The 27,795-nt window shown below is 35.9% G+C and overlaps 6 protein-coding genes across 7 annotated transcripts; 4 read left to right on the top strand and 2 right to left on the bottom strand.

Annotated features, from left to right (window-relative positions):
* The first annotated feature begins 206 nt into the window (after window positions 1-206).
* On the top strand, window positions 207-1,781 carry LOC106351372 (universal stress protein YxiE). Of its 2 annotated transcripts, none has more exons than XM_013791189.3 (4): window positions 207-622; window positions 868-968; window positions 1,149-1,267; window positions 1,383-1,781. In XM_013791189.3, the coding sequence occupies exons 1-4, from the start codon at window positions 334-336 to the stop codon at window positions 1,471-1,473; spliced, it is 600 nt and encodes a 199-aa protein (XP_013646643.1). In that variant the 5' UTR covers window positions 207-333; the 3' UTR covers window positions 1,474-1,781. The 2 variants fall into 2 exon arrangements, with proteins under 2 accessions (XP_013646643.1, XP_013646637.1); XM_013791183.3 differs by having other exon boundaries at window positions 865-968.
* On the bottom strand, window positions 1,735-3,639 carry LOC106351362 (40S ribosomal protein S5-1-like). The gene is made up of 5 exons (XM_013791174.2): window positions 3,531-3,639; window positions 3,363-3,457; window positions 2,322-2,593; window positions 2,034-2,237; window positions 1,735-1,957 (listed from the first exon to the last, which is right to left on the bottom strand). The coding sequence occupies exons 2-5, from the start codon at window positions 3,453-3,455 to the stop codon at window positions 1,903-1,905; spliced, it is 624 nt and encodes a 207-aa protein (XP_013646628.1). The 5' UTR covers window positions 3,456-3,457; window positions 3,531-3,639; the 3' UTR covers window positions 1,735-1,902.
* A 1,027-nt stretch (window positions 3,640-4,666) lies between these two features.
* Window positions 4,667-17,338, bottom strand: LOC106351390 (rRNA biogenesis protein RRP5). Its single transcript, XM_013791199.3, has 40 exons — window positions 17,060-17,338; window positions 16,784-16,995; window positions 16,008-16,145; window positions 15,725-15,898; window positions 15,321-15,417; window positions 14,949-15,061; window positions 14,746-14,868; window positions 14,558-14,629; window positions 13,902-13,994; window positions 13,465-13,575; window positions 13,261-13,383; window positions 12,828-13,013; window positions 12,675-12,749; window positions 12,102-12,238; window positions 11,805-11,939; window positions 11,556-11,701; window positions 11,408-11,473; window positions 11,067-11,173; window positions 10,903-10,983; window positions 10,739-10,813; window positions 10,553-10,654; window positions 10,202-10,370; window positions 9,975-10,120; window positions 9,753-9,836; window positions 9,584-9,684; window positions 9,253-9,403; window positions 8,969-9,043; window positions 8,721-8,868; window positions 7,702-8,347; window positions 7,508-7,562; window positions 7,280-7,425; window positions 7,034-7,217; window positions 6,806-6,904; window positions 6,276-6,643; window positions 6,013-6,189; window positions 5,747-5,843; window positions 5,510-5,665; window positions 5,188-5,418; window positions 5,016-5,099; window positions 4,667-4,924 (listed from the first exon to the last, which is right to left on the bottom strand). Exons 1-40 carry the CDS (start codon window positions 17,217-17,219, stop codon window positions 4,817-4,819), a joined length of 5,751 nt encoding a protein of 1,916 aa, XP_013646653.1. The 5' UTR covers window positions 17,220-17,338; the 3' UTR covers window positions 4,667-4,816.
* An 875-nt stretch (window positions 17,339-18,213) lies between these two features.
* Window positions 18,214-21,185, top strand: LOC125574766 (fatty acyl-CoA reductase 2, chloroplastic-like). Its single transcript, XM_022717802.2, has 9 exons — window positions 18,214-18,347; window positions 18,490-18,919; window positions 19,154-19,257; window positions 19,350-19,549; window positions 19,640-19,740; window positions 19,815-20,016; window positions 20,093-20,254; window positions 20,334-20,825; window positions 20,908-21,185. The coding sequence occupies exons 2-9, from the start codon at window positions 18,496-18,498 to the stop codon at window positions 21,062-21,064; spliced, it is 1,842 nt and encodes a 613-aa protein (XP_022573523.2). The 5' UTR covers window positions 18,214-18,347; window positions 18,490-18,495; the 3' UTR covers window positions 21,065-21,185.
* A 183-nt stretch (window positions 21,186-21,368) lies between these two features.
* On the top strand, window positions 21,369-23,845 carry LOC111202007 (protein DOWN-REGULATED IN DIF1 11-like). The gene has a single exon (XM_048750998.1). It carries the CDS (start codon window positions 21,883-21,885, stop codon window positions 22,408-22,410), a length of 528 nt encoding a protein of 175 aa, XP_048606955.1. The 5' UTR covers window positions 21,369-21,882; the 3' UTR covers window positions 22,411-23,845.
* Window positions 23,846-24,282: 437 nt separating this feature from the next.
* Window positions 24,283-26,757, top strand: LOC125583628. Its single transcript, XM_048750922.1, has one exon. It carries the CDS (start codon window positions 25,690-25,692, stop codon window positions 26,605-26,607), a length of 918 nt encoding a protein of 305 aa, XP_048606879.1. The 5' UTR covers window positions 24,283-25,689; the 3' UTR covers window positions 26,608-26,757.
* The last annotated feature ends 1,038 nt before the right edge of the window (window positions 26,758-27,795 follow it).

The raw sequence follows: 27,795 nt of genomic DNA, 5'->3' as shown, positions 1-27,795 counted from the left end.
TAAAATAAAAGTGAAAAAACGGATGAAGATAAAGATAGCCACAATAAAAGGAAAATCATACGCAAACAAACAATTACAAACCACTAAAACATTTAGCATTGCAACTTTTCTATTCCTTTTTACTAACGTAACCTTCCTTTGAGCAAATAAACAAAAAAAAATAAAGGTATATATGTCTATCTTATTGCACGTTACAGTCTCAACCCTGCATGCCACGAGTCAGTTGCGTGCTACGACGTATCATTCTTTACATGCACTATATAAAGCATCGCAAATGAAACAGAGCTTGCTCACATCATTATTGAATTAGATACAAAAAAAAACTCGAGACCAATGGCGGAGGATCAAGCAGCGGCGGTGAAGGAAACATCGGCCGTGGAGAAGCAGCCGGAGACGACAGGAGCTGAAGCACCGACAGTGACAATAACAAAAAGGATGATGGTTGCTATCGACGAGAGTGATTCGAGCTTCTATGCTCTGCAATGGGTCATTGACCATTTCTCTAACCTTTTAATGACCACTGAGGCGGCTGAAGCGGAAGGTGGCTTGCTCACGGTGGTTCATGTGCAGTCTCCGTCCCATCACTTTGCTGCTTTTCCAGCTGGACCCGGCGGCGCAACAGGTCCGGTCCATTGATCTCTATCATCTAACAATTAAAAATTGCTCCACCAACATTAAATTAATTAAGTTATGCTGATATAAGTATATATCTACACGTAAATGAATAGCCTATTCGATTTTAATTTCTTACGTTAGTCGAAAAATTGAATAAAATAATTTCGTATAGAGAAAACAACATTATTTCACATTTTATTTTTTATGTTATGATGAACAACTTGGTTCTGTGAACGGATGTTAAAGCAGCAGTCTACGCATCTTCGTCGATGATAGAGTCAGTGAAAAAAGCACAACAGGAGGCCTCTGCAGCCCTTCTCTCGCGTGCACTCCAAATGTGCCGAGCCAAGCAGGTTACACACATCACTTTTTCACACATATAATTCTATTAATATGCTTGTATCTTATAATGCTAAAGCCTATATAACTATGGTAGAGATTCAAACGGGTCTCTGTGTTATCCATATCGATATGTGAAACATCATGAGTATAGCTAAAGGATTTCACATACAAAACTTGTGTCATGTATTCAGATACGTACTGAAACTCTGGTACTTGAAGGCGAGGCAAAGGACATGATTTGCCAGGCGGTGGAGCAAATGCACGTTGATCTTCTCGTTGTGGGTAGTCGTGGCCTTGGCAAGATCAAAAGGTACGATACCTATATTTTGACTTCTTTTTTTTCTGTCACTTTATTTCAAAACCGCTAACAAAATTTAAATTTGAAACCCATTTTTCAATTTGTTTGCTTTTATGCGTTTTGGCAGAGCGTTTATTGGGAGCGTTAGCGACTACTGTGCTCATCACGCCAACTGTCCCATCCTTATTGTGAAGCCACCAAAGGAGATAACTACTTAAGTAACAAGTTCTACATGTTTGGTGTGATCATATCTTTGTGAGTTGTGTGAAGTACGTGTGTGCTTAATAATGTTTTAACATGAATGGATGTCAAATGTGATATCATGATAGAGTGAATGTGTCGAAGAGTGACGTCAGTGACATGAATCAGGTCAAAGAAATGCAGCTATGTAACTTGTAATATGTTCGGTGTTCACCTGTTATTGTATTATTCCTTGTAATCATATTGAAAAGCTTTGTGATTACCAAAGTATCGTTCTCTTCCTTGTAATCATATGGAAATCAATAAAATGTATCTATTCAAAGTAGTTCAGACAAAGCAACTTCAAAGAACAAAACATCTGAACTGAAACACATTCCAATCTAGTTCAAAACAGAGCATAAAATTGATTTGATAAAATTATAACCCTCAGCGCAAAAGGAAACTCCTTAACGATTAGCCTTGGCGACTCTCTCAATCTCATCCTTCTTTTTGATGGCATAGCTGCAAGAGTTTGAAATGATTATTAGAGCTTCACAGATACAAACATAACAAACCATTTCAAAGAAATTGTCTTTACCTGTTGGAAGAGCCCTTAGCTGCGTTGATCAATTCATCAGCAAGGCACTCAGCAATAGTCTTAATGTTTCTGAAAGCAGCCTCACGAGCACCGGTTGTAAGCAAGAAGATAGCTTGGTTGACACGTCTTAGAGGCGAGATATCAACGGCTTGTCTCCTAACAACACCAGCAGACCCAATTCTGGTAGCATCTTCACGAGGACCACTGTCTCAAGCAACAAAACAAAACAATCATGAGGAAATGAATAAAAACGTTAAGCTTTGTAATCAATCACAAAGACTTTGGTACCTGTTAACAATGGCGTCAATGATGACCTGGATCGGGTTGGCGTCAGTCAAGAGGTGGATGATTTCCATGGCGTGCTTGATGATCCTCACCGCCATCAACTTCTTTCCGTTGTTTCTCCCGTGCATCATGAGAGAGTTTGTGAGCCTCTCAACAATGGGGCACTGAGCCTTCCTGAATCTCTTCACAGAGTATCTTCCGGCTGTGTGGGGGACGAAGGTAGCGTGTTTAGCTGCCTGAACTCCAATGTAGTCAACAAGACTGATATCTGTGACCTACAGCATGTTCATATTTACAAAATGTGTTACTTTTCAACACTTGAGACTTAATGACACAAAATGACCTCTCACTGCATATAAAGAACAACACATTAAAACAAAAAATGATGTCATGTGTTGTTTTATCAGAATATACATGTCTAATAGGTCAGTTAATTCATGTAACTGATTGTCTTAGCCACTTAATTAACGATCGTGGTTGCATAATCACCTAGACAAAACTAGTACCATGACAAAAAAAAAAACATATATACATTTTGTACTGCATACTACTTAGATTCCGTACTTAATTTGATATCAGAGCATTATAGGTGATTAGCGTTACGTATCCATTAAAGAGTTATGAATCAAGTATAATGTCATGTGTTGTTTTATCAGCAAAAATGAACATTATCTTTGAATACAAAGAACAAATTTTAAAAACCAAAATGAACCAATCAGAAGTTAATGAAACTCGAACTAAGTCACTGGGCTCAATGAGAAGAATCTCTTCACCGAAACCAAAGCGGTTCCACTAAAACTAGAGCATAAGGCTATACCAAGCAATGCAAGATAGATGTAGATAGTATTATGATCCTGCTAATGTGATTAGTTTGATATGGTCATAACTTAAGCTAATGTGATTGTGATTTCACACAAACCTAAAGAGAGAGTTGCATTTCAAAAGGCTAGATTCCAACTCAAGTCTGATACATTAGCACGAAGGAAGCAATGACTGAATCTAACAGAGGCGAGAAATCAAAGAGGAGAGTGAATCGGAAGTTACCGAGACGTCGTCGTAGGTCCAGCGGTTGAAGAGCTTGACCTCGTTGGTAAGCTGCTGCTGAATCTCAGCGTCGATTTCAACGGCGGCGGCCATAGCTGTGAGAGAAACAGAGTGTGAGGCGAATCCACGTATAAGAGAAAGAGAGAAGTTGGTCAATAAGAGGGTCACCTGAGATCGTTAAGCGTCGCGCGGGAGAGAGAGAGACGGCGGAGAGTGAGCGAACAAAAATCTTTAGCAGCGGTTTATATATAGCTGGAAATTAGGGTTTTGTTTATCCAGTAATGGACCGGTTTAATTAATGTCTTCCACGGTTTGTTTCTGGTTAGCTGGTCAACTTGCAGGACTATTCTTTTAAAATAATTGTAATTTAAATTTTTTGTTGGAACAGTATTAAATATTTTTTTAATTAAATTCGTGAAAATTTGTAGAATGGACTAAGTTTCTCAATATATTTTATTTTATTTTAATTTTGATTTAAGGTTTAATATTTTTTTCCGGTTTAAGCTATATAGTCAGTGTCCACAAGGCACAAACTGAACAAGCTTGTGTTGTGATTTTTTTTTTGTGACATTATCTCAGCCTGACCATATTTTGTAAGATATATAGTATCTTGGGATATGCATTACCTGAAAAATCATACAAAAATCTCGTCATAAGGGGGAAAAGAAAAACACAAGCTCCATGTTAGGTTTGGCCTGATGCCAAGACAAATTCGATACGGTTTCAGCTTGTGCTTTTGTAAAACCTTCTGAGCTCTTTAACAATGCTTCAACTTCATCAGAACCACGAGCCCTTGAGTTGATTGTCTCTGTTTCCTCTTCAGTTTCATCTTGGCTTTTTTGGTTTCAGCTGATTTTTCTCTCTCTCTATTCTCTTCACCAATCACGTCATTGACTTCAATGTCTAAACCTCTGGTTTCATTTGTTATCCACTGCTTTGTCTCTGCACTCTCTTTCTCCTCTCTATCTACCACAACTTCTAGAGCTTTGGTTTCAGTTCTCTCTGGCAAATCAGCTGCAGAGTTGTTGATGTCTCCCTTCTTTGATGAACTCGCCTATTTTCTAAAGGCTCAAAAGCCTTTATTTCGCTTTCTTCTTTAACATTCTCTGCCATCTCAGCTTCTAAAACTTTCTTTACAACTTCCACCATGCACCATCTATCTACTTCGAGAGAGTCTGCTTGACCCAATGAACCATCTGTCACTTTTTTTCCTTTTATCTCAGCCTTTTCTAATGCTTTCGTTTCTGTATACTAAAGAGAAAGTGACGTTTGTTCGGTAAAAAAGGTAAATTGCTTCCTTCACGTTCATTTAACTTCGTTCTAATCGTATTAAAAAGGGGAAAACCTCAAAATTGTACTCTACACTTTAAAACATGTTGAAGAATCTTTCAATGGCAGATGCTCAAAATTATAGTATTTTACAACACTTAATGCCTCACCACAAACAATATCTCTCAGGCCAAGGTACTGTCAGCATACTCCATTGCCCTTTGCTTCACGTACTCCACTCTCTCCTCGTCACCAGCAGATTTCTCATATTCCAAAAACTTCTTGAATAAGAACTGTGAACACAAAAAGCACAAACGGGTTAAAACAATCTTCAGTAATCAAAACACTTCATAAAAACGAATTTTTTTTTTGTATGGCACGCACCTTCATCTTCTTGGGAGGCAAGCTCAAGCTAATGGCTCTCTCGAACAAAGACCTAATCACATCAACTTCTCCCAACCGGATCTCCTGTAATAACCAAACAAAACTTGCGTTAAAAAACACTAAAAGATGGCAAATGAAAACAGAAGTCCTGAAGAAGTCGAATATAACGAACCTGGTCAAGATAAACACTCCACAAGTCTGTTCTTTTCGGGTACTCCCTAAGAACGCCTTCAAAAAGTGATCTCCCTCTGTCTGCAACTCCGCATTTGAACTCAAGAATAGCTGTCTGTGATATAAATTTAATGTGCTTATGGCGCGGAAGACATAGCAAGGCACGATTCACGACGGACTGAATGTTTTCCTCGTCCTGCTTTAGATAACTTTGTATCTTCCGTAACCAAACCTAACAAAGCACACATCCGGATAAAAGGTCGTTAAAAGAGTGAAGAACGAGCCCTCACTTAAAGAAGATAAAAGATCAAAACAGCATGTACCTTGCAGGATTGCTTGAACTTCTTGATCATCTCATCAAGCAGCTTATCAGCCAATTTATATTGCTCTGTTCTCTCGTACACGCCCAAGAGGGCATTGTAAACTTTCTTCGGGTCACAGTATTGACGCGCTCTTTCAAAAACTTTCTTTACAGCTTCCTGGATTCGACAAACAAACACCAGAGTAAGATAAGAGTATGTATAGCCTGTTATCGGTAAGATCAAAAAGCTTTCGCTGACCTCTGGAGGACTTCCATGTTCATTTTCCAAATTGAAGTATGCAACCCATATGTTTAGCTTCTCTTCTTCTTCACGAATATTTATAGTCCTCAAAGCCCTTCACGATTAGACAGGATAAACAAAATGAATTACTAAGCAGATATTGATCTAGGTGTTGTATTATTAAATATAATATAGATCCCAGCAAATATAATCGGTAGTGTCCCTCTCTTGCATTGCGTTTCCCTTTTTCTTGAATGATGCACATAGAAGTAAGGGAAAGTTACCTCTCAGCAATGGACCTGGCTTTCTCAATATCAGCCAAGCTGAGCATGAACGCCATATACTTAATCCAGACAAAGCTGCTATTTGGAGAGCTTCTAACCATTTTCTCAAATTCATCAGCACTCTCAGGAGCGTGATTCTCCAGCAATCTTCCTTCAGCAGCTTGTATCTTTTTCTCTCTACAAAAGAAAATGTTTTCAGCACAGGTTGAAAACAAATACATAGCATCATAGCTTTCGAATCAGGAACTAAAGAAATAGCCAACCTTTCCTCTTTGTCTTTTTGCTTTTCCCTTCTCTTGCTCTTTTCATCTTTATCGGCTCCCTGTAGTTTCTGATTTTGATTCTTGTCAAGGTCCGCCTCCTCAATGTCGTCAAGGTCAACTTCAAGCGGAAGGATAGAAGCCCTTGACTCTACTTGGGCAATAGCCAGAGAAGTGCCACTGTTTGTTTCCTGGAACCCAAAATCACCAACTGCTGCAAGAACTCCCGACTTCGAACCATTGATTGGATCACACTCCATGCTGGCTTCATCAGCGTTTTCTTCAGAACGTGGCTGTGCCGTGTCATCATCGCCGTTCACAAAATACGAACTCTTCATCCCAAGCGATATACGTCGCCTTTCCTCGTCCAGCTAAGGCAAACACAAAAATGAAAAGAACAACAGTAATATTCCATGGATAACATAATAGCTTTTAAAAGGAAAAAAAAAAGCCAAAACAAAGAAAAGGGAAATTCCTTATACGAAAAGGAAGTTGTGATCCTTGGTGATCACAAGTTACGCTGCATCACATACCTTTAAAATCTTTGCGGTGACGCTTTCCCCAGCTTCATATCTGGCATGTATATCCTCGATATGATTATCAGAAAGTTGTGATTTATGACATAATCCAACCTACAACAAAACAAGAAAGATAACAATCAAAATCTGGCAAGTCCAGTTACTCCCTAAGAACGATTTGGCAAGCAGCATACTGTTTGAAATATTAACAAATTTTAACATAACACAAAACAAAATCTTTACCATGCCCGTTTGGTCTATTTCAATGAACAAGCCATAGGGCTCCACACGTTTGATTCTCCCAGAAATCATGTCTCCAACATGGAACTGCTTCAGGTCATAAGATTCAGATTTTGATGGCCCACCAGCATTTACTTTCTTCAAAGTGACTTCTACCCGCTTCGATAACGGCTCCACATTTAACACCCTAAATTCAAATTTGTTAGAGCAGAATATACTAATATCTGTTTGACAGGAAATCTGCGTTACCTGCCAGTGACAAGTTTTCCTACTGGAAATTCATTTTCGGGATCCTTGACAAAAGTGTCAGATAAATTTGACAGTAGAACTTTTGCGTCGAGTGTTCTTGAAAGCATGATAAAACAACCTTTTGACATCGTATTCTTGACATAACCCTGTAAAAGTTTGAATTAACATAAGTTCTACCATAAGGAAAGCAATTGAGTTGCTGAATCATGATTAGTAAGGCAAAAGTACCTCGATTCCCATATCAGGAGAAAGATCTTCAATCCTTTCAAAACGCTTGAAAACACTGACACGGCAAATCATCATCAGGTTAATACCAGAGTCAAGGCTGAGAGAAAGGCTGATGATGAGCTTACTAGCATTTGATTTAACTCTTAAAAGCAACGCAGACAGTAATGCTTGTTATAGGCAGAAGAAAAACTTACTTATTACTGGAAGCTTCTGAGATATGGTCCGAACTCATGCCATCTAGTGATGTCCGTAATGACAGTTCAATTTGCAAAGTCCCTTTACTAGAATTGCTGATTTCTAAGACCTTGCATTTGACAAATTGGCCTTCATGAAGACCATCTAATGGATTGGAGAGCCATGAATCATTGATTTCAGTAAAGTGAACTCTCCCAAACACATAAGGACCTATTTGCACACGAAGTCCACCAACACCAGGAAGTATCTTAGAAATTCTTCCACCCAAAATGTCTCCTTCATGAATGAATAGAGTAGCATCATCACCGGGAATGCTACTGTCTAGTTTATCCTTTTTAGGCCCTCCATCATTGCCAATGCTTTTCTGGATATTCAGTAGTGGACGCTGAACCAACCGTACAGTTTTCTTCTCTTTATTGTACGTCAAAACATAGCCTGATACAGCTTTACCAATGGGAAAACGCCCCTCGAACTCCTCAAGTTCACGAGCTTCGCATGCAGTGTCTAAAATGAATATGCGTGCAGTCACATTGCGAGATATTGCCAACCAAACCCATTCTTTATCCACTTTGTAGACATATCCGCAGACAGGCTCTCCAGAAACAAACTCAAGTTGTTCCCTCACTTCAGTCAGCTCACCAGAGTCTAATTGATATTGCAACATAAAAAGATATGGAGACTATGTAAGATACACACAAGCATACTTCTGACACATACACACAAAAGCATACGGATTTCATCACTTTTGATCTTAGTCTATAATTATTGAACTAATTGAAAATAATTTTGCAAACATAACAGCTAGATGAGGGCATCAAATAACATTATTAATAGATGGATCTAAACATTTACACGAATTACACTTTCTCAAAATTTCCTGGAAGATTTAGACTAGGGGGAAAGAACTCTTTAAAGTTTAAAACCTATAAGCATGTGACTGTTCTGTGATATATATATATTCCAAATGTGAGTCAATAGGCCATAGGTTGATGAAAAAAAATCAATTCTCTTGGATTACCTCTAAGTATTGCAGGCTTTACAGAAAGCTCCCAGAGTTGACTCTTTTTATTATCCGTATGACAGGGCTTTGCAACAACCCTTGCAGACACTGATTGCCCAACTCTGAATTTGGCAAAAGGTTCTTCATTTGTACCAACATCATTCACCTATCCAACCAAGAGTTGAGTCGTATACGTAAATTTTCGTCCACCCAACATTGAAGAATGAACATTAATATCTAAAATGATGTAATGTAAGAAAAATCACCTCCGTTATGTGGATTCTTCCTCGGAAACTTTGGCCAAAGTTTACTCTTACTTCAAAAGGCTTAATTTCAGTAATCTGAGAAAGCAAAAGATGTTAGTCTGACACAGTAGAAGTTATGGTGGCATAGGTACTTGAAAAGTCCCGTCAACCTACATTTTCTATTCCTATTCTTTCTTTGTTCGCTTTCAAGTTCATGATTATTCCCCTTTGATTCCCGGATTGTTTTGTTTACACCTTTAAATACATTACGTATAGAAAGACATATGAAAGTAGGACATTAGTACCTCGGCTTGGACAACAGAACCAACTTCACAATTGGCTTTCTTCTTTGCCCTCTTAGACGATGTCTCAGAACTACCGGAAACAGAGTCAAGAAGTAAAAGCAACCTCCCGGACGTCAAAGGGTTTTGCAGAGCCTCAACAGACGCAACAACACTGCACGGAGAAAATCAATAAAAGAACTTAGCTATGATCTAGTAGCTACACCAATAAGGACAGTACGAATATTGCTAATCAACTCCACATTTTTCAAGAAAGCATGGGGTATAAAATTCATGAAAAAGAGGAGCAAAAATAACAAATAAAAGATTATATAACAAATGGATGAATGATCACCTTTGTCCAGTGGTAAACTGTTTCACTGGTAACTTCTGTGTGTTATAGTCTGATACTGCCGCATATCCAATAGTGTAATTATGTTCTGGAATCGACAAAATCTGGAAAAAGTGCCAACTCTGAGTGAGTAACATGCAATAATCATTAACTTATGCAATAAAGCGCTTACCAAGTATTGCTCCTTCACAATCTCTACAACAGCGCTGACCCTCTGGTGGACTTCAAGTTCCTTGGAAATACCTCTTTTACGTTTCTGAAACAAAAGAAAAGATACAATGTGTCATAAGATCCATCCACATTAGCTCAATTTGAACTCAAGCTAACAAAGATGGGCTGAAAGAAAACACGAATAAAGCAAAACTTGGCCAGAATAAATCTTATTGAAAGAAACCTTTTTTGACTGACGGTTGGACACCTCTTTGGCTGAGCTGTTTATGAGCTCAGGCCTCAAAGACAAATCAACTAGTCTCTCTGCCCTAGAAATATCAAGAACAACTGCTTGGACAACAGAGCCGTTTTCCAAACTAGTTCCACCCACTACAAATAAGAAACACAATGTGTAAGACAGAGGCAAGGTACAGATGTGTTAATAATGTAATGCAACCCATAATGACTTACAATGATACTTAGGTATAAAACCAAGGACATTATTAATATTGTCAAAATTCACCACCAAACCAAGGTCATTTTTATCCTGTACGGTTCCCATGATCAAACTCCCAATAGAGAATTTCTCAACCCAGCTACACTCGCTTTCAGTAATATCAGATGATTGCAGGTTCGAGATCTAGACACATGAAACAAAGTAAGTTAGAAATCAATCCTTCTTTAGAACACTTGATGTACAGTGCTACTCAGAGTTATGCAGACAGATCCAAAAATTCCTAACCAAGCTCAATTTACAGTGCAATACACAACGGGTTACATAAAGTCCCAATAAGAAGAGAAAGTATGTCCCAAGATCACTACCTTCTCATCTGTAAGGAAATACTCTTGAACAAAAGAAGCATCTACAGAAGCACAAGATGACTGTTTCAATGAAAGAGTCACCCTGCTTTTTTCTTGATTGACCTACAAAAAATATTGCAAATGATCAAGATTTCATTATATCTTCAACAAAATAAATGTAGGGCCCTGAGTCCAGAGTTCACATACATCAACTATATTAGCCCGAACCGATTGTCCAACAAAGAAGGATTCTGAGAGATCTGCCCTGGGTTCGTCAATTGCCTTTAAAAAATAAAATGGAAAAAACTTCAAGAAACACAGTATGCGAACAAAAATTTGATAAAGAAAACGCATAGTAAAAAACACTCCACCTTGCTTCTCGGGGCGAAACCAGTCAACCGACCCAGGAAACGGACGAAACAGCCATTCTCAATCAGGTTACAAACATAACCCTGTGTACAAAATTCATAAAAATAAATGTGACTGAACAAACAAATAAAATTCGACTGTACATTTCAAAGACACAACTACTCACATGAACCACTGAGTTTGGCTGGAGCTGACTTAAATCCGAAGGGAGCTCTTCAGCAAACTTGATGAGAGAATATTTTGAGGAGAGAGCCAGGTTATTGCCTTCAATGTCTTAAGATAAACAAAAATTATTCCCTGTCACTATTACGTTTCTTCAACCACTAAAATAGTTAAAACTGTAACACTAGCACTGCTATCCTGTAACTAGATGGATCATAAAAACGTTTCTCATTCAACGACCATCGGCACTAAGAAAGCCTTAAACCATAGACGTCCTTTAGATGTGTTAAGGATATAGGCAAAGAAAACAAGTCTAAAATTTAGCAAGGATTATGGAAAACGTACCTATTACCAGCAGCTTATCAAGCTCAAATCCAGGTCTTAAAAGTGATATCATTAATTTTGCTTGGTCTACATCACAAAAAGAAAACTCAGAGACAAATGAATAAAACTAAAACTCAAAAGATACGCTCATTTAGGAGAAAACACATACCATGATGATCAGCTAAATGTTCTGCAAAAATTGTACCCTTCAGAAGACCTTTGGATTTAACATGGACAGTGACTGCCTGAGGAGTTATACTATCAATTACCCCAGATACAATACTACCTAACTTGATTGAATCGTCTTCAGAAACGCTGTCAGAAATTATGTGCACAAATGTAAGATACAGCATTTAATGATATCACAGCAGCCTTGAACGCAACACGATTATCACATAACAGATTAAAAGGGAAAAACCTTGTTGGCTTCATCATAAAACTGAGGTTGATCCTTCGAGTACCATGAACCGCACTGGTAACTCTACATTTCACAACCTCCCCAATATGAAACACTGAAGCGGGATCACTTCCAGGCTCTAAACCAAGTTCAAATCTGCTTAATCAAAGTACGTATAACATATTAGACTAAGATCATCAAAATATAGAAGATAAACCAATGCCTTTATGATGGAGAAAGAAAAAATCATCACTAAAAAAAGAAACCAGAACAGTAAGGCAACGGCACATGAAATGCAACAACGAATGCAGCAATTACCTGGCAACAAATCCTTGCACTCCATTATAGAAGCGAACAAAGCATCCATTCTTTTCAATCTTTGTTATCCAGCCATGTGTCACTAGTCCTTCAGTTGCATCAGCGTAAGAACACAAAATCGGAAGTTTAGACTTAACCTGCAAAGAATATACATATTACCTCCACTAAGTGAGAAGAGGCTCGAATCGGTAACAACCAGAGACGTAATATTAACTAATATGTTTTGTACGAATTGACTAGTTAAATAGCAATTCTCCACTCCTAACCTCCAAATAAGATACAAGTTCGGAATAAAAGTTCCTACAAATGATTTTATAGCTAACTTGAAAGGCTAAATAAAGAAGGAACTTAGTTTCTATTTAAAACTGAAGTGTAGCAAATGATATCTAAAATAAGCAGAAGGAAATAAAACAAGTAATGATAATAGAAACAAGATGCATTCATCACCTATTTTACAAGAGGGAAATGATTAGATATTAACAAACAAAGCGAATTCAGTAACTAAACACATCAAGATCAAGGAATATGCAAACAATGAAACAAAGTCAGCTCCACTATCAGAAAAAAACTTACAAGTGTTTTCTTGCAGGTAACAGTTATTCTCTTTGATTTGCAGCCCAGCACACGAAATATTAATTCAGCTCCAACCTGAAAGAAGAATCACAATTTATGCATGCCCAGCAACATTGCAAACCAAATGGTGTAGGGTCAATCTAAGGAGCCGACCTTGAACTTCTTCCTGGGCTTCCTAACTTCAAACTCAGACATATGCTGAAGTGGGCACATTGCTTTCAGACCACCCGGAAATTGCACAATGGCACCGAATGTATCAACAGATATGACTTTACCCTTCGTCACCATGCCAGGCTTGACATCTGAGTGGGTGAACGCTGGACCTTCAAAGGCGCTTTCCTGCTCAAACAAAGAACACAAAAAGAAAGAAAAAGTTACACCGAAAATCCACAAAGCTAAAAGAAACATACATGTCCTAGAAAGGGAAACAAATATATGATTGTACATCAAACTATCACTTAATTGGCATTTAGATTAAGATGCTCGTACGATGCAAAGAATCAGTAATAAAAGAAAGGAAGATGCTTCTCATGCCAACGATTGTTAAAGAAAATGAAATCTGTTAGCACGTCTGGCAGTACACTACCTTTAAAGTCCCTATGGCCAACCCCTCTATCTGCTTAAGGCCGAGGACTCGAACACGGATGCGGCTTCCTTCCTTAAACTTCTTTTCAAGTTTCTTAACTTCATCTTCAGCAGCGTCATATGTCTGCAATTACGGTATATCTATAGTTAAGAAGGATATGAGAACATTAAATCATTTAAAAGAACAAGGGCCAATTGGACATACGCTAACATATGCTGGCGTTGAAACAGGCTTAGAAGGGAGCTCAAGAAGAAGGCCTGATTTATCAACACGGACAACGTTTGCTTCGTCGAATATGTCTCCGCTGGAGACATGCTGGAAAGAACCAAACACAAGTTTTACAAAATAATTTTATACAAGAACAAAGATAAGCAAATGCAGGTAGGTCCACGAAGACCACACACAGAGAACAATGCTGTATTAAGGTATCAAAGTGACGAACCAAAATTGTGAGATAGTGATTCAGCATTCGGGTCAAGTTTAAGCATACAAATATAAGTTTGAAATCAGCAGGTGTAAGAAATACTGGTGTTAAAATAAATGAACCTAATTTAAACCAAAAAAGTAGGCGACAATCAAGGTCTGTTACTATCATGTCACCATTATATTTTAGTGGAAGCGAAGGGACAGTAGATGCTTACCAGAGGAGGAGCCTTGTTGCCAACAAGATGTGGGTTTAACGTCAAACCAACAGCTCTAGTTGATGGATCGATAAACAATATTCTAGCATTAACCTGAAAAACAGTAGGAGCATTTGGTGCAAGTTATAGACCGAAAAGAGAAAAAATATCTTTCACCAAAGAAAATAGACCAGAAAGTCAAAACAATCAAACAAATAAATAACTGCCAAGAAATAGAAATTAAACACTTCCAAAACTACGTTAATCAAAGAATTCAAGTTGACTTAAAAATAAGATAAAAAGAAACGTAACCATTAGATACAAACACCTACGATTCTGAGCAACGAGATATCATTCTGAAGTAACTTTGTACCCACAAGTTTTAAAGATTGAAAGGGAGTTTCCAGCTTAAAAATACAGAACATAGTTTGTTCTTAGACAACTGCTCTGTACATGCTCTGACAACCAAGATTTTTCCTATTCATTTTTAGACAAAGACGCAAACCTGAGACTTCACAGAAATGTAATCATATGTTTCTGTATGCCATTACTAAATTCGATCAAGGTAGGGAAGTCACAGATTTAGGGGTGGCCCAAACTAACACGACAGTGGGACTACAAGATCAGCAAACTACAATGAGATTCATAATAAAAGCACAACAAAAAGAAATAAATACCATCTTAGACGGATTATATTCATCCTTCCAGCTCTTGTTACATAATGGATTTTGTAGATGAAAAAGATCAACCTGCACATAAGTGAGAAATGTTCCTCAGAAACGTCACAAAGACTTTATGTTAACTACGACAAACATAGTTCCAGCGTAATCAATAACGCACACTACCAAAATCATTGGTAACTCACCGTTCCAGTAAAGTACATAAGAAATCCTAATAGTAATCCATTCTCAAGGGCAGATTGAACACGGGCATTAACCATCATGCCTGGGATGAGAAGATCGAACGACATCCCACTCAAATCCTTGGTCTGCAAAATGGTAATCACGAGGTTAAGTTTGTTTAAATCAAGGAAATATAACTGCATAATTTAGGAAGTACGAGGCGTACCACACACTTTGCCACTGAATCTGGGTCAGAACTAAGACTAACAATTTTACGTTCTTTATCAATATTTGTAACCACGCCCTGAATAAGCTGCCCAGTCTTTAACTCCCGAGTTCCTGGAAAATTCAGAAAATGGTACATAAAGATTTTTAAGATGACCCGAATCAGAATAACCAGAGAGCCAGGAAGTTGCAAAGAAAAATCAAAGGCGTCGACAAAGTTTTTTTCGGAGATGTATTTATTTTAGTTGGACATAGACAATTCATGATGTACGTTAGAGGGTACATTGAATATCATTCGCCAGATGAAATCAAAAGAAAAAGTTCTGTGTGAATAAGAAAGCAAACAGACCAGTAGGTCAATGAGATATAGTACCTTCATGGCTTTTCTTGATAAATCCTGTGATAGAAGGCATTCCAAATTGAAGGATATAACCATGATCTTCCACGCTTTTCACATTTGCAGTTACTACCTGAATAAGCATTATGGAAAAGAAATAAAGGACGATTATTTTTCAACAGCAATAAAAACTGAGTTGGATCACTATAGCTTAATTTTCATCTGAAAACTGCTAGCCTCTGCTAGCGTAATAAATAACCTCTTTGCTCTATTAGCCATGAACTCGTACAGCTCGTTTCGGATCTTTGGATAGCTTTGGCTACGCAAACATACTTGAATACCAGTATCCACAAATACATTTGAGAGTCTTACAGCAAGGCAGAGCTCCCAAGAAGTAAACATTACAAAATAAAAGGAAAATGAAGCAGGCATTGACATACCATCCCAGGTTGAAAGGAATCCAAACTGAATCCCTTGTGCAATAAGGAAAGTCGCAATGAAAGCCATATTTTTCTTTTGCCCGCCTCCTTCTTATCATCATCTAACTGCAACACAATGCAAGGAACAAGCTGACCCACAGAAAAGATGTCTCGAAGAAGTTCATTTTCATCGTCCTGGTTGACAAAAAACTCAATTCAGATTGCAGAAAACAAAACGTAAAAAAAGTCAAAATGACCAAATGAAAGGGAGTATAGACAACCATTTATAAACCACAGCTAATACCTCAGTTCCGAAATCTGTAAAATCCAACGCCTCGCTTGCGCGAACTAAACCACGTAAGCCCCCTGGAAGACTAATTACAATATCTTTCTGGTTGACTTCAGTAACAACCCCCAAAAGCTTCATTCCGGCGGAAATATTCTGAACATAAACCCAATTAAACGTCAGAACAGAAAAGGTAGAGAGGTAATCTGCTTAAGAAAATCTTCTAGGAAAGTAGCATCATGTAACCAATGGTATAAAAGAAACAAACTTAAGAACTATCTACCTAGCTACAACTTCAGAGAACATTGACTCAGAAACTGATCACTGTAATCTGATGGTACATCAACTGAACAGCATCGTGATCAAACTCTGAGGTTTAGTACAATGTACACGAACAATCTGTTATATGAAATTCCATGATACAGAGAACTAATGAATCCGACTTGATTACAATGTAAATGTTACAAGAGTAGCTATAGTGCTGTTCGTTTGGTTGCCGCAGCTACCTGCGTCTGCAGCTGCGGCAACTTTTTAAAAAAATCATGTTCGTTTTGTTGCGTTTGACGCCGCGCCCGGATGCTGCGTCCGCGTCTGACGCCATAAAATCATGCGGTTGCCACGTACGTTACGCGTCTACTTAGACTATTTACAATTTTACCCTTAACTTAATTCATTATTTACAAAAAAAAAACTTAATCTATTGACGCAGCCGCAGCTTCCTGCGGCAACCAAACGAACAGCCCTTATATTCTCCAACTCTAACTAAAGATCTTTACAGGTTCATAGTTCAATACCTTAATGGTGATCTTATTAGCATATCTTGGCCGTTTCCCAGTTAAACCACCGTCAAAAAGAGATCCCAATTCATCTACATCGCTAGTGTTTCTCTTCTTAGGTTTCCCTCCTTTACTCCTCTTAGCAACACGCTCATCACCAGCGTCAAACTCAGCGTCGACCTCTTCGTGAATCTTCTCACGCTCTTTCTTGCTCAGAGAAGAGCCTCCACCTAACCAATCAATTCAACGAAATGTGATTTCACGAGAAACAAATTGAAGAAACGGATTCAATACCTCGAGGGAAGTCGGGAACCTCTTCGAGCTGCAGAGCCATGGCTTCAGACCTTGCGGCGACATCGTCCTTCGTCTTTTTGAACGGTTTCCTCGATGATTTGAATGCCTTTGTTGAATCGTTGCGTTTTCCGCTTGGAACTCTTTTCGATGGAGCCACCATATCTGTATTGGCGGAGGCGAAAGATTTGGGGAGTTTTGCTGTGAGGGGTTTAGTGTTAAGCTAAGGAGAAGAAGTTTTTAGGGTTTTTCGAGTACCGCCGGGTCGGGAGTTTTAACCAGAACTTAAAAAAAAAGTTGATTTGTAATGAGAAGTATGGGCCTATGTGGGCCTTTTTTAGATAAATCAATGAAGGCCCATTGTAGAATATTCTGAACGTTTCCTTTTGTCATGTGAGTTGATTTCAGAAGGAAAATTTTAGTAAATTTGAATCAGAAAATTAGTGGGGGTTAGTCTGGTTGTTATATCCCAGAATATGCAATTTCTTACAGATTACAGAAAATCTAGGTTTTAAATCCCGGAGAGAGCGATTTATTAAACAATTATGCAGACTAAACGAAAGAAAGACTTACAAGAGATCTTCAACATAGTGCAAGTAAATCTGGTCAGGCGTGGATCTTCATAGGACGGCTCAGGTGATGCAGTTAGACGTAGGTCTTCATAAGGCAGGTAGTATTATCGGTTGTCGAATTGTCTATGTAATCTTTCTCATATCATAATTTTAATATCTTCATAATTCAGTGTTTAAAAAAAAAGTCCAAAAAAAAATCATATATTATTATATTAATAATTTGAAAACATTTATCAAAATCTTATGTTATTTAGTTTTACGGATTTACTTATGGATTTTGTTTTTCTAGTGAATGTGATTCATAATTTTTTTGTTAAAAATTTTATATGAATTTTCAATTCAGTTAAAATGCATATTCTTTATGTGTTGTTTTGCTTTGAGTTTGCAAAGATGTATTAAGAACTGAATCAACTGATGCATTACCTTATTTCATTTCATTTCTATCACGTGTAGGAAACTGATCAAATGTTGGAGGAGAAAGATCGTATAAGGTAATCTTTTGTTTAACTTAATTTTTTAGTTATATATTCCCCTACAAAACAGAAAAATCTATCATCATCTTTTGTCCTTCAAACTAACCAATCTTTCATTCCTCTTATAAAAACAAAACTCACATACTTGTCTCCTAACGATAAACTAATAAGCAAATATAAAAATCTTTCTTGGTTTACTTAAGCTCTTTCTATTTAAGTATATATTCTTGTTGCTCATCACAAAAGGTATGTTTTCTAGGTTAAGTACATTGCAAGTCACCAGTTTCTTAACCAACAAGCTTCTGTTTTCTAAATGAACATAGTAATGGAATGGACAGTTTACTTTCTTAGTCTAAAAATGAACCTTTCTCTATTTCTTATTTCTTAGTTTGTGATGGAAGCTCTCTTCTTGAGTTCTTCTTCTTCCTCCATTGCTGCATCAATCAAACTTTCAAGATTACACGACGGTCGTGACTGGTGCACTTTGTTAAGGGACAAGAAAAGGGTAGGACCCACCTGGTGCCGCGTAGGTGGTGGTGGCGGTGATGGGAGAAACATAAAACCAGAGAGGCCTATTAGGGTCTCTTCGCTTTTGAAAGACAGAGGTCAAGTATTGATTAGGGAACAGAGTTCGCCTGCTATGGACGCTGAGACATTGGTTCTGTCACCTAATGTGAATGGTACAGCCATTGAGATGAATGGAGTGAAAACTCTGATGCCATTCAATGGTGCTGCTATGGTGGGGATCAAACAAGGACTTGGCATCGTTAGTTATCTACAAGGGAAGACGTTTCTAATCACTGGCTTCTTAGCTAAAGGTACGTAACAAACTTATACATGGCCGGTTTTTAGATTTTGGGGAGATTACAAACAATTTAATAAAGGTTTATACAATTTTTTTTATAAATTTGAGGTATATATATATATATATGTTATTTTTTTTCTAAAATTTTGGGGATCATAAGAGACATGTTTCACCAGCATATGTTCAAGACCGGCCCTGAACTTACATATAAATTTATAATATTCCGTTCCCCATGTGATTTATCCAGTACTGATTGAGAAGGTTTTGAGAATGGCTCCTGATGTTGGGAAAATATATCTCTTGATTAAAGCTAAAAACAAAGAAGCAGCGATCCAGCGGTTAAAGAACGAGGTAAGTTCATCTTCTTTTTGATTCTTGCGTAGTCTAATTTTTGTTTCATGTTATGTGCATAATGGTATCCTATGGGGTTGCTGCTTTTTCAGGTGTTAAATGCAGAGCTTTTTAAAAATCTAAGAGAGACTCATGGAGCATCTTACCAGTCTTTCATGTTAGACAAGCTTGTCCCTGTGACAGGAAACATTTGTGATTCAAACATTGGGTTGCAAACAGATTCAGCAGAGGAGATTGCAAAAGAAGTTGATGTGATTATCAACTCAGCTGCCAATACAACCTTCAATGAAAGGTTATTGGATTATGTGTTTCTAGTTCTCTTGTTTTGTTATCTAGATAATATCTATGCATCTTATCTTACTAATTTTGGAGGAGATTGCAGATATGATGTTGCTTTGGACATAAACACACGAGGGCCTGGTAATCTCATGGGATTCGCCAAGAAGTGCAAGAAACTCAAGCTTTTCTTGCAAGTATCTACAGGTACGTGAATGCCAAACACATAAATGTTTTGTAATGTTTTGGGTTTTTTTTTATTTAAAAAAATTATTATGCAGCTTATGTGAACGGACAAAGACAAGGAAGGATCATGGAGAAGCCCTTCTCGATGGGAGATTGTATAGCTACAGAGAACTTCATGGAAGGTAACAGGAAAGCATTAGATATCGATAAAGAGATGAGGCTAGCTCTTGATGCTGCAAGAAAAGGGACTCAAGATCAAGATGAGGCGCAGAAGATGAAGGATCTCGGTCTAGAGAGGTAGTAATCTAAATAATAAATATTCACCTTTGACTATTGCTACACTCTTAAACACACAAAAAAAAAAATGAAACAGGGCAAGATCATATGGATGGCAAGACACTTATGTTTTCACCAAAGCAATGGGAGAAATGATGATCAATAGCACTAGAGGGGACGTACCTGTGGTTATTATAAGGCCTAGCGTCATCGAAAGCACTTACAAAGACCCTTTCCCTGGATGGATGGAAGGAAACAGGTAACTTGTATATATATGTCACATGATGTATAGATGTGAATATATACATAACAAAACTAATTCTTAATCTACAAAACAGGATGATGGATCCTATAGTGCTGTGTTATGGAAAAGGACAGCTCACAGGGTTCTTGGTTGATCCAAAAGGAGTTCTTGATGTGGTTCCGGCTGATATGGTCGTTAATGCGACATTAGCTGCTATAGCAAAGCATGGAATGGCTAAGGCAGATCCAGAACCTGAGATAAACGTGTATCAGATCGCTTCTTCAGCGATAAATCCTCTTGTTTTCGAGGACTTAGCTGAGCTTCTTTATAACCATTACAAATCTACCCCGTGCATGGACTCGAAAGGTGTTCCTATTAGGGTGCCTTTGATGAAACTTTTCGACTCCGTTGATGATTTCTCGGATCATTTGTGGAGAGATGCTCAAGAACGGAGTGGCTTAATGAATGGTGTGAGCTCATCGGATAGTAAGATGATGCAGAAGATAAAGTTCATATGCAAGAAATCTGTTGAGCAAGCCAAACACCTTGCCACTATTTATGAGCCATACACTTTCTATGGTGGAAGGTAAGAACTAAGAACTTTAATGATTATATGACCAAAACGAAAAACTTTGAATCTTTTTGTTTGTTTTCTTTTTTTGCTGAAGATTTGATAACAGCAATACACATAGATTAATGGAGAATATGTCTGAAGAAGAGAAGGTTGAGTTTGGGTTTGATGTTGGAAGCATTAACTGGAATGACTACATTACAAATGTTCACATTCCCGGTTTAAGAAGACATGTTTTGAAAGGAAGGGCTTAGGTCAAATCTTTTCTTTGATCGTTTTTCTATGTCTAATCGTGTTATGTTATCTAATATATGATTTTAAATTGTAATAATTTGAAAGTAATAATAGTTTTATCTAAAGTTTACCAAAGTCTAATCACGATCGAACTCGAAGGGATCCAAAACGAACCTAAAACGTGTCTTCTAAGTTTAGTGTAAACGTTCTTTTATAAACAAAACTGTTACATGCAAGAGTTTTATGAAAAGTCTATAACATTTCAGAAGTATGAGAGGGAAAACTCAGAATTCCCAGTAAACATAGTACAGAAGTTAGCATGATTAATGTGAAGTTCTTAGCGGAATATAAGAACCCGTCTCTTAACTTTTAACTAAAAAAATTAAGAACCAGATTCTTAGCTTTTTTAGTTAAAAGTTAAGAGACAAGTTATTATATTTTCTAAGTACCTTATCTTAAGAACCTCTCATTAATCATGCTCTAATTAGAGTAGGCAACATGAAACCCATCAACGTAGATGGGAGAACAAAAAAGATCCAGTAGTAACACAAAGGTATAATTCATATAGCACAAGGATGAGACTTTTCAGCTAGTATTCAATCCAACGTTATCATCAATGGTACTAAAACATATTTGTAGTTTAGTGTAAACGTTATTTTGAATCCAAACCGTTAAATGGTGATTTTCCCAAAGAACTGTTAAATAATGAATTAACATAAACGTATCAATGAATAAACTTATCATCAATTAATTACTCTTAAACAAAATAAAACGTCTACGCATTGCCCTATAACATCTCTAGTTCATTGTCACCAATCTAACATCCTAAACCAAAAGTATGGCAATGTCTCTTTCCATGTTAACTCTTGTATTCACCGTAGTATTTATCATGGCTCACACAACTTTTTCCCAACAATTTGATCGATATTCACTAGAGGTACCAGAAGATGTGAACATATCTCCCATGCCAGATTTTGATATCTACGTCGAAACTCCCGATGAATCTCCATTCGAAGCTGATTCACCGACAATGGAATATAACATGAAACTTGGGAGACAGTACTCGGACAAACAATTCAATTTTCTTCAGATTTGCCTTCAAAAGCTGAATTCGGATTGTGGAGATAACATTGTCAAGAACATGTTGGATAAAACTACGACGCAATTGACGAATGAATGTTGTCTTATTCTATTAAAGATTGGCAAAGATTGTCAACTAGGAGTGGCACATATCATTTCTTCAAACACTGAATATAATAATATTGCTTCTAAGGCTATTCCAAAAAGCAAACATACATGGAAAGATTGTGTCCGCAGAGTTGGGAGCCATATTGGTTCTCCAATTTTTTTAGAAGAACTAAACTAATATTTCATCGTCTTGATATTATATGCATTTTGAGATTTTTTTTGGAAAAACTAAACTAATATTTCATCATCTTGATATTATATGCGTTTTGAATTTTATGATTCCTATCACACCACTGAAAAATGCATTATACGTTTGATGTACTATTAAGATTATATGGCCATGCCCATGCAAATATACATATTTTCTAATCAAGGTTCTCGGATCCAATGAAAAATACTCAATGATGGTATCGTTCTCGTTTGATAGAGAATAAACTGTTCCAACTTGGGTTGGTTTGCAAAATACTGTCAAAAAATCATTTACTTAACGGCAAAACAATGTAAAATATATTTGATATATGTTTTCATAAGTTATATGTAGAAAGAATGCGAATCACAACAGCGCATACCGCCATACGCAATTGTAGATCTTAAGTTATATTATGACCCATATAACTTTTCAACAAATACTCATTTCCCTATAAGTTATATCGTTTGTTGTCACCAATCTAAAATCCAAAATCAAAAACAAATAAGCCAAAGTCTCTTCTCATGGTGATACTTGTATCCATAGTAGCAGGTTCGACGTCTCAGACAACTTTTTTCGAGAAATTGATCAATAGTCACAAAGGGTATAAGAAAATGTGAACATATCTCCTATTGAAGCTCCCGCCAATTTACTAGAAATTAAATATGAGATGGAGCTTATGCATCATTACTCGCATGAACATTCTCGATTTTCTTCATGTTTGCCTACAAAATTAGAATTCGAAATGTGGAAACGACATTTTTAAGAACATGTTGGATGAGATGACGACACAAATATTGACAGATGAATGTTGTTGTATTTATTAAAGACGGACATTTAGGACTGACCCAAATTATTCTTTCGATTTATGAGTATAAAGATATTGCTTCTAACACTTTCGAAAATCAACAGAGATGAAACAATTGTGTTTGGGAAGTTGGGAGCCCGGAGCCAGAATGGTGTTCCTGTCTCTTCGGAGCCCATGATTTAAACAGTAGCACCTCACTATGATGTTATATGTGTTCTCAGTGTTATGATTGTTACCATTATATATTCATACTCCCTCGTTTTTTAATGAGAAAAAAATACTTTTATTTTCTAAACAAAAAGTCATTAGTATTTTTTTTGTCAGCAAACTCATTAAATATCTATATAACTATAATTCAACTAATAAAAAAATAAATTACAGAATATAACGAGCCATATTATATAAGAATTTTACATAATTTTATATTTAATTTTGAAAATATTATAAAATTTTAAGTAAGACAAACTTTTTGAAGTGTTAAATATTTTTTTTTTTTAAAAGAGAGAATATTAATCAATTATCATTATACTTTTGGTAATCAAGAAACTCAAACCATAAAATAATTATATTGGTATCTTAATATAGTGTTGGATTACCAAGAATGATCCTTTCTCAGAATAAAAAAAAACATACTAAAAATGCATGGAAAAACAGATATATGCTACCCTAGAATAAACAATTTTTTTTTGTTTCAAATGTGTGAAATATTAATGATACATGAAATACATATGTTTGACACAATTTTCAATTTTTACAAGTATTAAATCATTTTCAAAAGTATGTTAATGCATGAGGCAGTAAATTATATGTCATTGAACATTCATCTAAAACAAAAGTTAAGACACTCATGCCCCAACTATCTACATATTCAATATGAATACTAATAGTCCAAATTTCATGCTACTTCTTTTTAATACTTTTGGTGAATAAATTTGTAATACTTTTAGTGAATAATAAAAAAAAATATTAGGATTACATGAAATTATGGAATATTCGATTAGATAAAAAAGCTAGCAGCTGCTAGTTTGACTAGGCCTGGACGTTTTTAACTCAACCCGAAGTACCGATCTTAACCCGAACCAGAAAAACCGAAACTGAATCCAAACTGTTTTACAAAAATATCCAAATGAGAGTTATGAGCTTACTACTTTGGACTTTGGTTATAATCCGAACCGAACCAAAATCTGAATTAGGATCCGAAGATATCCGAAATTAGTTAAATATGTTAATGTTTTTATATATATTAAGTTGATTTAGATATTTTAGAGTATTCAAAATATTTTTGTAGTTTTTTTATTTGTTATTTTGAATACGTTTTAGTTAATTTAGATAGTTTAACTAATTTTTAATTAGATTTGTAAATAATTTATATATTTTGAAAACTTTTGGTCAATTTTGGAGTTTTTTAAAAATATATTTGGTACGATTTTAAACATTGGTTAAATCCGATCTGAACCGAACCCGGAAGGAACCAAACCGAATCTGATCCGATAATTAGTAAAAATCGAATGGTACTTATGAGCATAACACCGAAAATCCAAAAATCTGAATCACCCGGACCAAAACCGAACGGACCACCGAACGCCCAGACCTAAGTTTGACATAAAAATCTTAACCTCCGGCAACCTTTTTTTTTTTAACATTGAATATTTCATAACATTGAAGTCCAAAAGGACAAGTTTGGGAGCACCCCTGAGTTATAACACTAAGAATTAAAGGAGACAGAGATACTAAAAAAGAAAGCGACATAAAAGGAAATGGGAAAGACGTACCAGTAGGTACTAATAAGAGCTTAAAGCTCAACACTAGCAGAAAAGGTTATGAAGGACTTGAGGCAGCCTAGGTCCGCAATTCCGCATATCTGTGAGATCCTCGTTGTCACCGGCTAAAACATTTTTTTTCTTTAACTCTAGTGTGTTTCATTTCAAATGTATGGGGCCAACCCCAGAAATCCCACTAAACAGAGTACAAAAGTTACTATTAGGCAACATTAAAAACCGTCAACCTAGATGGGAGAAAAAAAAACAAAAGATCCAATAGTATAACACAAAGGTATGGATCATAAAGCGGAAGGACGAGACTTTCCCAGCTAGTATTCAATCCCACATCATCATCCAAAGTGCTAAAACGTAGTCTTAGTTTAGTGTAAACGTTATTTTGAAACAAAAATATTAAATGATGATTTTACCCAAAAACTGTTAAATAATGAATAACATAAAACTATCAAAGAATAAATTTATCATCAATTGATTACTCTTCCACAAATAAAACGTACGTTATTTTGAAACAAAAATATTAAATGATGATTTTACCCAAAAACTGTTAAATAATGAATAACATAAAACTATCAATGAATAAATTTATCATCAGTTAATTAGTCTTCCACAAATAAAACGTACGCACTTCCCTATAACATCTCTAATTCATTTTCACCAATCTAACATCCTAAACCAAAGGAAAATATGGCAAAGTCTCTTTCCATGTTAATGTTTGTATTCACAGTAGTATCTTTCATGTCTCCCACAATATTTTCCCAAGAATATGATTATTCACTAGAAGATGTGAGCATACCTCCTATACCAGATTATATCGAAGCTCCATCACAACCACAAGTGAGTTATTACACGAACGAAGAGTTTGCTTTTCTTCAGGATTGCCTTAAAAAGGTGGAGACGGATTATTGTGCAGCTAAAATTTTTAAGGACATGTTGGATGAGACTACGACGCCGTTGACGATTGGATGTTGTCGTAATCTATTAAAGATTGGCAGAGATTGTCATCTAGTAGTAGCTAAATACGAATCTGTACCCCAGAATGCTTTTATAGATCCTAGTGCATCTAATGCAGTCGCAAAAAGCAAATATACATGGAAGGATTGTGTCCGCAGAATTGAGAGCTACATTGGTGCTCCCGAGCAATCCCAAGAATTTGATCGATATTCACCAGAGGTACCAGAGGTACCAGAGGTACCAGAAGATGTGAACATATCTCCTACGCCGGATTTTGATATCCATGATGCTCATGATCCTCCATCCGCCGATTCACCGTCATTGGACCACCGAAGGTTGAGTTATTACACGGACAAAGAGTTTAATATTCTTCAGGGTTGCCTTGATAAGGTGGAGACGGGATATTGTGGAGCTAAAATTTTGACGGACATGTTGGATGAGACTACGACGCCGTTGCCGATTGAATGTTGTCGTTATCTATTAAAGATTGGCAGAGATTGTCATCTAGTAGTAGCTAAATACGAAACTATACCCCAGTTTGCTTATTTTGATCCTAGTGCATCTAATGCAGTCCCAAAAAGCAAATATACATGGAAGGATTGTGTCCGCAGAGTTGAGAGCCATATTGGTGCTCCGATCTCTTTGGAATAACTAAACTAATATTTCATCAGATATTATATGCGTTTTAAAATTTTATGATTGTTTTATTATATTAAACAATTATCCCTCTACTGGAAAATGCATTATATGTTTGATGTACTCTTAAATATATATGGCATGCCCATGCAAATATTATATATATATATATATATATATATAAATCAGTTTCAAAACGCTTAATGAATTAAAAAGATTGAATTTAAATACTATTATTAATTTTTTTAGTTTTCTTTTTCCTTTTTCTAAATAACATATATAGTAAAAAGGAAAAAAAAATATAAAGCTTAAAAACGAAAATATCTGTACATATAATATGATTTCATTAAAAAAAAAGTTCACAAAATAGTAATATTTCGTTTAAAACATATTTTACATAACAAAAATATACGTTCAAAGTAATAAAAATACATTATTTATATCTCTCAATATAAAATAAATATATTTTCAAAGTAATAGAAATATTTTCTTTTTATCTATCTACTTTCTTAGATGATTACATAAATATATTTGTAATTGACTAAAAATAGTTTATAATTATTATTATTGAAATGTTTTTTCATAATCTTTAGCTGACATAATATCTTACAATTACAGCAAAAACTACATGTAAATTATATTTTACTTATATAATTGATCTCACAAAAACAATCACAATTTTAGTGCTGATTTTTAAGAGATATTAAAAATGGAACCTAAAAATATTTTTTTTATGATAAGCATATTTTGATCAAAAAATACAAAATCCTTACTGAATTTGTTTTTCTTCATATTTAATTTCTTTTTAATTTTATGTTTTTTGGTCATTTTTATGTTTTATTTATGTTTGTGGAACTTAATATACCCATAAAACATAAATAAAACATAAAAATGACCAAAAAAACATAAAATTAAAAAGAAATTAAATATGAACAAAAAAAATTCAGTAAGGATTTTGTAATTTTGATCAAAATCTGCTTATCATAAAAAATATTTTTAGGTTCCATTTTTAATACCTCTTAAAATCAGCACTAAAATTGTGATTGTTTTTGTGAGATCAATTATATAAGTAAAATATAATTATAATTGCATAAGCACGAAAGAACCATCTAGTATATTTTAATCAAGGATTCTGAATCCCATAAAAAATACTCAATGATGGTATCTCTCTCATACGATAGGGATTACAAATTATAACTTGGA

The sequence above is a fragment of the Brassica napus genome, chromosome A1 (genome assembly GCF_020379485.1).
Source record: "Brassica napus cultivar Da-Ae chromosome A1, Da-Ae, whole genome shotgun sequence".
Classification (NCBI taxonomy): Eukaryota; Viridiplantae; Streptophyta; class Magnoliopsida; order Brassicales; family Brassicaceae; genus Brassica; species Brassica napus.
Note: the sequence above shows the minus strand (reverse complement) of the source record. Positions and strands in the feature narration are given on the sequence as shown.

Bases quoted from the DNA above. Each gene is read 5' to 3' on its own strand.
- LOC106351390 (XM_013791199.3), bottom strand. From the start codon at position 17,219: ATGGTGGCTCCATCGAAAAGAGTTCCAAGCGGAAAACGCAACGATTCA. The intron at 8,348-8,720 runs GTAATCCAAGAG...AATATCAATTAG, and splicing joins AAAGCCTGCAATACTTAGAG to ACTCTGGTGAGCTGACTGAA. The intron at 6,190-6,275 runs GTTGGCTATTTC...TTTCTTTTGTAG, and splicing joins CAAAAAGACAAAGAGGAAAG to AGAGAAAAAGATACAAGCTG.
- LOC125583628 (XM_048750922.1), top strand. From the start codon at position 25,690: ATGGCAAAGTCTCTTTCCATGTTAATGTTTGTATTCACAGTAGTATCT.
- LOC106351362 (XM_013791174.2), bottom strand. From the start codon at position 3,455: ATGGCCGCCGCCGTTGAAATCGACGCTGAGATTCAGCAGCAGCTTACC. The intron at 2,594-3,362 runs GTAACTTCCGAT...AACATGCTGTAG, and splicing joins GGACCTACGACGACGTCTCG to GTCACAGATATCAGTCTTGT. The intron at 2,238-2,321 runs GTACCAAAGTCT...TGCTTGAGACAG, and splicing joins ATTGACGCCATTGTTAACAG to TGGTCCTCGTGAAGATGCTA.
- LOC106351372 (XM_013791183.3), top strand. From the start codon at position 334: ATGGCGGAGGATCAAGCAGCGGCGGTGAAGGAAACATCGGCCGTGGAG. The intron at 623-864 runs GTCCGGTCCATT...ATGTTAAAGCAG, and splicing joins TGGACCCGGCGGCGCAACAG to CAGTCTACGCATCTTCGTCG. The intron at 969-1,148 runs GTTACACACATC...TCATGTATTCAG, and splicing joins AAATGTGCCGAGCCAAGCAG to ATACGTACTGAAACTCTGGT.
- LOC125574766 (XM_022717802.2), top strand. From the start codon at position 18,496: ATGGAAGCTCTCTTCTTGAGTTCTTCTTCTTCCTCCATTGCTGCATCA. The intron at 18,920-19,153 runs GTACGTAACAAA...TGATTTATCCAG, and splicing joins CACTGGCTTCTTAGCTAAAG to TACTGATTGAGAAGGTTTTG. The intron at 20,826-20,907 runs GTAAGAACTAAG...TTTTTGCTGAAG, and splicing joins TACACTTTCTATGGTGGAAG to ATTTGATAACAGCAATACAC.
- LOC111202007 (XM_048750998.1), top strand. From the start codon at position 21,883: ATGGCAATGTCTCTTTCCATGTTAACTCTTGTATTCACCGTAGTATTT.